The sequence below is a fragment of the Limulus polyphemus genome, unplaced genomic scaffold, assembly GCF_000517525.1.
Source record: "Limulus polyphemus unplaced genomic scaffold, Limulus_polyphemus-2.1.2 Scaffold1027, whole genome shotgun sequence".
Lineage (NCBI taxonomy): Eukaryota > Metazoa > Arthropoda > Merostomata > Xiphosura > Limulidae > Limulus > Limulus polyphemus.
In genome coordinates this window covers 208,316-217,754 of record NW_013666637.1, presented here as the reverse complement: position 1 = coordinate 217,754, position 9,439 = coordinate 208,316, and the positions used below count along the sequence as shown (strand labels likewise).

Below are 9,439 nucleotides of genomic sequence, written 5' to 3'. Positions count from 1 at the left end.
GGCTTTAAAATACAGGGCCTGCTGTCATTCTTAAACTATTTGAACACACCACTAGGTGGTAACTGCCTTCTTCATATTTAGCTTTATCATCCATTTTTTATTTTCCATCTAGCATAGGAAGGTGTATTAAGTTTTAATTCTCAAATTATGAGGTTTACACAAAGTACATGCACATGTAGTTATTCCAAGCTTGTCACTTTCTATTATTGTAGGAAAATGTTTCATGGAATTATATATATTAATATTTGACTAGAGTGTGGCATCATAACATTTCTAAAAGTTACTTTATACTTAGTGAGATGTTAAAGCTTATGTGGGCAGGAATTATTGGAAAGTGTGGTTTCAGTGAAGACAATAATGGTCTCAAAAAGGAGTTATTAAATGAAGAAATAATGATGGTGTTTAGTGTAAATTTTAATCATAGTCTATTGTGCATGACTTAGCTAATCTTGAAACTGTATTTAAGAGAACTCAAGGAAGTTTTATAGATAAAATTGCTGAGTAAAGTTAAAGATAATGAATTGAAAGATTTGTTAAGTATTAAATCAAAAAGATTATTCCTGAAATATGTTTATCTCTGCACATCATAACTATTCTTCAGGTGTCTGCTTTTTAAGTTTTGTGCTTGCCACTAACCTTGAGCTATCTCTCACTTAGGATGTGTTATAAAGTGAAATGCACTAGTGCATGATGTAACATTAGCCCTCCATCAATAGGAGAGTGACATCTTCCATGCACAGTAGATCCACATAAGCACTTGCACTCAAAATTAACTTCAGTCTTATTCTAGGCACTGTCTTTAAGGGACGTGTTTCTTTAAGTTTACAATTGATCACTTTCATGATATTTGCAATGCCTTGTCCCATTGTTTACTTTCTTTGATTTTCTTTTAGTTTGTTTTAACTTTGATTTAAGGCTATATTGCCACTGAATAACTAAAAGAAAAATAGTTTGGAGAATTGTTACAACAACCATGAATTCTCAAGTAACAGTGACTACTATATTCTCTCAAGGTTCTGGCAATGTTTCTAACACTACCCCTACTTTGTCTGTTGTCACTGGAGGCTTGTTGACTGTGAAAGATGTTACTGCCATAGTTTACCAGGTCTTGTTTTAAAAGAATCTGGAGAATGAATTGCTAATGTGGACTAGAAGTGATCTTTCCCAATTTTAAGTTATTTGTTGTCTTTTCATTGATGAAAGTTTCCTTAGATTTCAAACAGGTATACTTTAGTTGCAAATGTTTTCACAATTCGAAAATGAAAGTTTTTGCAATACTGTATGAAAAATCTTACACCTACATGTTTACTCTACTATGATGTGGCAGTATAATTCTTGAGTTATCCATTCATATTTAACCCTTTTTGGTTGCATGATAAAATGGAACATATGTGGTCACTCGAGGTCATTATAACTCTATTGTGATATTTGAATTATTATGAAGCTCAAACACTTATGATATGTTTTTTTTGTCCAAATCATTATTTGTAAGCAAAATAAAATAATGAAAGCCTTTGATTATGGCTTACGATATTAAAATGTATTGCAGTGGCAGTAAGTCCTTTTCTAGCCATCTGTATAAAATAAAAGCCAAAGTGGCAATATGAAGATGTACAAGAAGTAATTAGATATCATATAAAACAAATTATTAAACAGAGAAATGCCAGAAAAGAAAATATATAGAATAAAAAGACATCTTTTATCCATAAACTAAGAAAAATACATAAAATCAAGTAAATTAAAATCACAGGAAAACAAACTATGACCCCAATCTAAAACTTTCTTTCTTTCTCTCGCACCAATCCCTCCACCTATTTAGTTTGGGATTCTAGCTATTTATGTGAGAAAAGGTAATGTACCGTATCAGAAGTTATAATTTTCTTATACTGAAAATGTATTTCTGATAGATACTTACCTTCTTTCACACTGAAAACCTGTTCTTCCATTTTCTGCCCAAACCTCAAAGTGATAGTTTGGTAGAATTGAGTAGTGGAAGTCACATGCATCAGGAAAGTGTGTCACACTCCTGTTGGTAGAAGGATGTTGCATGATGATTTACCTGTGAGACATTGTTGAACCATGTTGATTGTAGGGTACATGGGAGCTCAAGGCTTGTTGCATGTGAAAACATTTTTGCATATAGAGGGCAGCACTGAACAAAAATAGCTATTTATGTAAGAGAAGTAGCTATCAGAAATAAATTTTCAATATAGGAAAGTTATAACTTGTGTTGATATATGGTAAGTAAATTTACTGTAATATTTGTGAAATGTTTTGAAAATACTGACCTAAAGTTTTCTTTAGTATTTGTAAGAAAAATGTGGTTTTTTTTTACCACTTGTCTCCCATTCTTAATTTATTTTGATGATATTTCATTATTATATTTTTTAATTTAGGCAAAGAAAAGAACACTCACTTTAATGGTAAGAAACACAAAGCCAATCTTGCTAAAAGGCAGCAGGAAGAAGAAGCAGCAAAAAGAACTCTATATGTCACAGGTTTTCACCCAAATACTGAAGTGGAAGAATTGCATGATTTCTTTTCCTTTTTAGGAGATGTGGAACAAGTGACTATTGACAGTGAAAAAGTAAGAGTCTCACTTTCTAAATGAATAAAATAATCTTAGATAATTTAGAATAAATAGAGCAGTAAAAAAAAGTTATTTGTTTTTAAGTAAAAATGTATTCTAGTTATTTTTATGTTAAAACATATTTGCACTATATGTAACAAGTTTTTTCTTTACCTTTTGTGTAGAGAAAATTTGCATTTGTGGAGTTTAAGGAAGAAAGATCAGTTACCAAAGCATTGTACAGAAGGCGCCCCTTGGTCCTTCATCGTCATCAACTTCTTGTGAAAAGACGGCAGCTGAAATTATTGACAGATCCAGATGGAGACGAAGAGTTTCAGGTTTCTGAGACAGCAGCAGCAGCACAGCCTATAGAACATAATGCTGTGGTGTCTAAGCTGCTTTGTGTTGAGACAGTGAGTTCTGAAGTTTGTATTTTGTTGTTACACAGCATTTTTTTCAAGAAGATTAATTTTTGGTGTAAACTTCATTCATATCAGAATATTTCATAGAAGTACTAGAATATTGTTGTGTTTTTTATATATGAATTATTTTATGTTAGTAACTTACTCATCATATTGTGAAATTATTCCTGAAAGCCAGACCACTGATACACTTATGCAAAATGATCTTTGTCTATATAGTGACAGTTTTTATTAAAAGCATTACAACTTCCACTTATAGTATGATTACATATTTTTAAAATAAAATACTTATAAATTTCTTATGTATATAATAAAAATTCTATTACGTGTTGGTATTTATGAATACATAATTTAAGAGATCTAAATAATTGACTGCATGTAACAGTAGTCAACAATATGCCATTGTCTACATGACATTTTACATGTACATCCTAATATTTTAATCAAGTATTCTATGTTTTATCTGCTTATAAGTTAACTTGCATTCAGTATGATCTGTGGTTAATGGGGATTTTCCTTAATAATGTCCAACGTACATGTAGATAATAATGGATAACTAAAGATTGAACACAAGGGTTAATATATTTTTATATAATAAGGATGAATAATTGTTGGTCAAATCGCCTATGTAAGTAAATGTGGCTTTTAGATCTAAGAAATTTAGTTTTTGTCCTCTAGGGCTGGTTATTTTAAACAACCACAACTTGTTTTAATATGTAAAATAATACTTACAGAAATGTTATTTTATGGTTAATGGGCAAAAAAGTTAAAACTAATTAACAATTATACACAGATGTTTCTAGATTTAAAATTTATATAGAATATTGCCTTTGAATAAAGAATTCAATATGTTGCAAGGCTAGATTGTTTGCCATAAGTCTAGCATAGTACACCTTCTAAAAAACTAAGACTGTATAGTTTATATCTTTTAATTTGTTACATTATTTTGCATGTTAAATCAATTAGGAAGTACACCACTGACTTAGCAGGTTGTTTTTTGTTTGACATTTTTATGAAGATGAAAAATTAAACATATCATTCTGGTTTGCAGTGAAAAGATTTTTCCATTTATGGTGAAATTTGGACATTTATTGATTAAATATTAATCAAGGGTTTAAATGTCTTGAACTTACATATAAAAAATTTGAACTATACATAAATTTACATTTTGAATTGTTGTTACAGCTAGTAGTCTATATGGTCACATAAGCCAGTGCTTTTCAAGCTTTTCCAATATCATTCACCCCTATAAGTTTTTCACAACAGCTCACACACCTCAATTTTAAAAAAGAAAAAAAAAAGCACTAAATTAAAATTCAAAATTCTTTATTATGATGTAAATTTACATCAAAGTACAACAAGAATAAAATTATAAATAATGAGTTTTTTGCTCTTAAATTTGTTGTATAATTGATAATACTCATTCACCCTGATTCTGTTCTCATTAACCCCTGGGTGTACCATTCACCCATTTGAGAAGCACTGACCTAAGTCTAATTATTATTTAGTAACAAATTTTTTTATGTTTAGCAGTTACGCAATACTGATTGGTAACTAGTTTTTATCCAGTATTTTGACTACTAATCTGCTGTTGGCTTTGGCAAAGTCCTAAGAAGAATTGTTTCTGTTGTGGTAGTGGCAATGATTTGATTCTGGGTCTTCTTGATAGAGGGACTGGTGTGATACCCACTCATCTGGGGTGTACCCCTTTAGAACTTTTATCAACTAAAGTATTTGGTTGTTTTCAAAAGGGTTATCCAGGAGTTGTAGAGTGGAGGCTAAAGGTCTTGCAAGAAAGAGGTTGATTTGTAAAAAGATTGAAGCCAGGATATTCAGCTTTGGACTTTTCACACACATCTCATAAGCCACTGACAGTGGGTGTGCTTCAGCTGAAGTAGATTGTAAAATACACACAATAAAATTTGTGTGTCAGCCAGAGGATGCTGTAACAGTCATTGAATTGAAGAATGACTGAAAATGGTGTATGTGAAATGTGATATTTTTATGTGTGAGTTATGAATGAGATTAAAAGTTATTTTTCTGGTCAGTTTTTGGTTCTTGGCATTTGTGAGGTATTGAGAACATGGTAATTGTAACTAAAAAGAAAAACTCCTATTTTATAAACACTTGCCCCTTCACTTATAAAGATCTTTAATTGCATCAGAGTATAAAACAAAGTATAATACAAATTCACTTTCATTTCTCAAATGTTGCAAAAAACGTAAAACTGATTTTTTGGCTTTATTTTGTTTTCACATTTATACATTTAAAAATTTTATGTATACTGAATGAAGTACTCTGATTTTATATTGAGCTTTGTAGAACATTGTTAGTGATCAAGCATATTTCACTTTTATTATGTTAAGTTTGTGCATATTTAAAAAATAGTGAATATTAAGTTCTTAACATTCTTTTTTAAGGTGGAACTTCAAATGGTGTTGTTAAAGAATGCATTAGAATTGGACAGAGAAGAAGAGTTCAAGCGACACAATTTTTGTAGAATCCTTCAGGATGCCCTCGATGAGTTTTTCCCAGGTTGCACTGTACATCTTTATGGGTCAAGTGTTAATGGATTTGGGTTTAAAGGCTGTGACATTGACTTATTTTTGGACATAAGACATTTGCTGAGAAAAGTAAGATAATAGACGTGTTATGTTAATTGTTATATTATTGTAACTGAAAAAATGATCTACAATGACTAAAGAAATTCATGTGAAAAATTTTAAAAGTATCCCTCTATATATGTCTAACCCTTTCAAGACAGGTCACAGGTGAAAGGCCATGTCATCTCCTTTGTTGACTCGCATTCAAAATTTCATTGAACTACTGTCTCATGAATTTATGTCAATAAGTTTGGTATCAGATTGTAGATTATAAATCTAATTTTAGTATTATATATTACTCAATTTCTTAATTTAAAATGAAATATTAAAAAATCACAGATAAACATCAATTTTTGTGTGTCACTTGAAATGTTGAATGCAACACTGGTTCAAATTAGATATTTGTGAAGTCAAAATGCTAAGTCTATAGTTTTGAATGAATTAGAAACTCAAGTTACCAATATTGACAAGCTACAATATAAAATAAGAGCCTCTTATCTTTTCAATTTGCTAAGATATTGCGCATGTAATAAATAAAACACAGTGCCACCCTACCCACCTCTTTCCATTTTTGGAAACACTCCCTTATATGCACTTCTATATATGACATGAATAACCAGTCGGAAGCTCAGCCATTGTAATGGACTTTGCGCCATTTCTATCTTTTGAATTAATATTTCAAATAGGTAGTGTGTGTCTTTAGTCTTCGAATTTTCATATTTTTTGAAGACTAAAATACATCTTAGTTACTAAGCTTGATAAATCATAGTGGAATTGTATGGTATTAATGTAGTAATTTATGTTTTTTTAGTCATTCAATTGTATATATAAAACATAAAAAAAATATTTTGTTTCATATCCTCCACATGCAATTTTTTTAAAGGCTTAGCAACCTACGTCAAGCAGCAACTGAGTACAAAGGTCGTAACTAGAACAGATAATTGTTTGCTTTACTTCTTTATTTACTGTTCTTTTAAAAATGTTTAAGAACTTATTTCAAAATAGCAATAATCTACATACATATATAATGTATAATAATTCAAATGTGAATGTAGTTTACAAAATACCTGTCGACTAAAACTCAGCCAAGACAAGTTACTTTGTACAAACCTAAGGTCAGTTTTATGTTATTTGATACGGTAACATGAGTGCACGTGAGCCTCATCATTGTAACTTCTGTATTGTTAGCCAGGCATGGCTGAAAGGTCAATATAATAAAAATAATAAATGTATAGTGTTATGAGGTTTAAGCTATTTAGTCTAAACATTTATGTTATAATATTTGTTCATTCTAGAATGAATGATGTATAATTTATATTTATTTCCTAATTTTTTATGGTGGTTGCGAAATTGGTCAAATGTACCGAACTCGTACAGAGATTAATTACTGAAAATAACAAATAAAATATAAAGTTTTTTCTTAAGAAATGTTTGATAAAAGATTTTGCATATGAAGTTTCAAAATTTTCTCATGCATAAACGTATTTTTAATATTAAGATGAAAATTACTTTACATGATAGATAGGCAAGATGTGAAAAGAAAAAAAAAGGCATGAGAGAAACATTGCTTTACAAACCTTAAGACTCGATAAAAAAATTAGATATTTTGCATATGAAAGCATTGTACTGTTTACTGATAAACTGCCACATTTCGTTAACATTCGCTTACTAATTTAAAAGTTATAGCATCAAAACTATAACAAGCACAAAATGGTTACAAAGTCAGTCCCAAGAACTGAGCCCGGGTTGAAAGAATTAACATAAATTTTGAATTCTATTTTTCAAAGTAGAATACCCTATGAAAGTGAAGGAAATTGGAGAACAGGGAGAAATACTATAACTTACTAATTTATCAGTTTATAGTATTTGGGAATGAATTGATGGCTGTTGAAGTTGCTGCTCATTTATGGAATCCCTGTACCATACTAGTGTGTTTAATAAGAAAAACGCAGTAAAAACTATATACCTGAAATCAACTTTTTGTAAATATTACAGGCTGTTTGGCTTGATTTAGGCATACTGTAGTGGAAAGAAACAATGTTATATTGGTTTTTCTATATATTTTTTCTATGTTCCTAACAATACACATATAATGCAGATCTCGTACAAAAAACTTGATGTGGTATGGTGTACTGGGAGGGAAAGAGCTGTGGCATCGTAGTTTTAGAAACTTAGAACAGAGAATACATCTAGAATGTGATGGCCATCGAATACCATTACCTTCACTACAGGGCATTGTGGTTTTGAACATTCTCAGGTAGGTGAGTTATATAGTAAAGCAGAGTTATACTTAATAATCTGTATTGGCTTTAATTTTAACTGAATAGATACAGTAGGTAATTCTAACTTTTAACGATATTCTCTTGTCTGTTTTGTATTGTTTTATTGAGCAAATACATAGTGATACATATAGTGTGGTATGTAGGCATACCATGCATTTCTACCTTCTTGTTTTAATATAGAATTTTTCATAATTTTTCAGTTATTCTAAGTATGTGAAATTTCACATAACATCTCATCAAGAAACTCATTAAGTTGCTTTTGCTCTGGCTGTTTTTTATCATACCTTGAGACCTCATCTGGTCTGCCTGTGGGTTCTGTGGCTATAAAGATCCACATTGTGTAGGAAAGTAAACAGCAGTGTTCTCAAATGGTAGGTGAGATGATGTCTCAAGATTACAACCTCCATTATCTTTGAGTGGGAAGGACTGGTCACATGGGTAGTGCTAGCCGTTCTTTGTGAGATAACTAAGTAACAAGAGATTTAATAAGTCTGGACCAAACCTTGAGAGAGAAAGAGTTTTGGATCTAGCTCCCCCAATAAAAGGCAATTGTCTGAAGTGTCACATCAATACAGTGCTTATGTTGTGAATAATAACGACTGCTCATTATGCACTTTTATTTATTTCTCATAAACTCAGTTATGCAGAGAACTCGAATTACTTTGTGATAAATATCTTGTTCAAATCTTGTCTTTCTAAGGGAAATCAGTTTTTTTCATGTTCAAGTATCTTTTTTGCTTATATTTTTAATGTGATTACTAGCATGTAATTTCATGCAATGCAACATACTGACTATCATAACACATTTATTAATATTGCCATTGCACTACAAAGCCTCTAATGTATGTTGGGTTTTACAAATTTTTTGACTTCAAATGGTAGTGTGAATTACATTCATTCTTCTTTGTTCTATTATTAATTTTATAGTTATGGTGGAGGGTCAAACTTCTGGGGAGGAACAAAAGATGATGATGTAAGTAAAATAAAGGTTTTAATAAATTGATATTTCACATTTACAGTTATCTATCTAGATAATTTACAGTAATTTTAATATAGTTTTTAAAGTTGTGTCATGTAACTTAATATATTTGTACAACTGTAGCTATAGCTGAACCTTACTTTCCGAGTTTGTTTGAGCCAAAGCATAAACCCAATCATATTTATGGTTGTTAAGAAAACTAGCTCTTTACATATATTGAATTTACTATTATGTTTTTTATTAAATGGGTGTGTATTATTATGATTGTGAAAAGGAATTCATTTCATCATGTATAAGTAACTTGGCCATAACCTAGCACTCAAGTCTGCTGTGTTAAATGCTATTAAAAAACTTTTAATATAAGAAATAATTTCACTATGCATACAAAATACCTAGTAGAACTAGTAAATACTTCTGTGTGTGTTTGAATAATTTTAAGAAAAAGAATGCATTTTTTTCATCTTATGAAACTCAACCTTGTGCAATTGGATTATCTGTTGTATGTATAGATGTTCTGTTCTCCTGCCTTTGATGATAAAATACTGGAAGTTGTTGCTGTTTTTGGAACTGTACAAATGGCTGCT

The 9,439-nt window shown here is 30.5% G+C and overlaps 1 protein-coding gene and 1 long non-coding RNA gene across 3 annotated transcripts in view; both read left to right on the top strand.

Moving 5' to 3' along the window:
• The window catches only part of LOC106461771 (speckle targeted PIP5K1A-regulated poly(A) polymerase-like), a 27,581-nt gene that overhangs the window by 3,505 nt on the left and 14,637 nt on the right, over window positions 1–9,439 (top strand). The window contains exons 2-4 of one of the 2 annotated variants that reach the window (XM_013921625.2): window positions 2,397–2,587; window positions 2,755–2,982; window positions 5,412–5,624. In XM_013921625.2, coding sequence (XP_013777079.1) covers window positions 2,397–2,587; window positions 2,755–2,982; window positions 5,412–5,624 — 632 coding nt within the window. Of the gene's footprint in view, window positions 1–2,396; window positions 2,594–2,754; window positions 2,983–5,411; window positions 5,625–9,439 lie in introns of both variants that reach the window. The other variant, XM_022388810.1, reaches the window with a different exon arrangement.
• LOC111086346 lies at window positions 7,739–9,400 on the top strand. The gene is made up of 3 exons (XR_002611077.1): window positions 7,739–7,855; window positions 8,804–8,849; window positions 9,365–9,400. It is a non-coding gene; the product is annotated as an uncharacterized LOC111086346 (long non-coding RNA).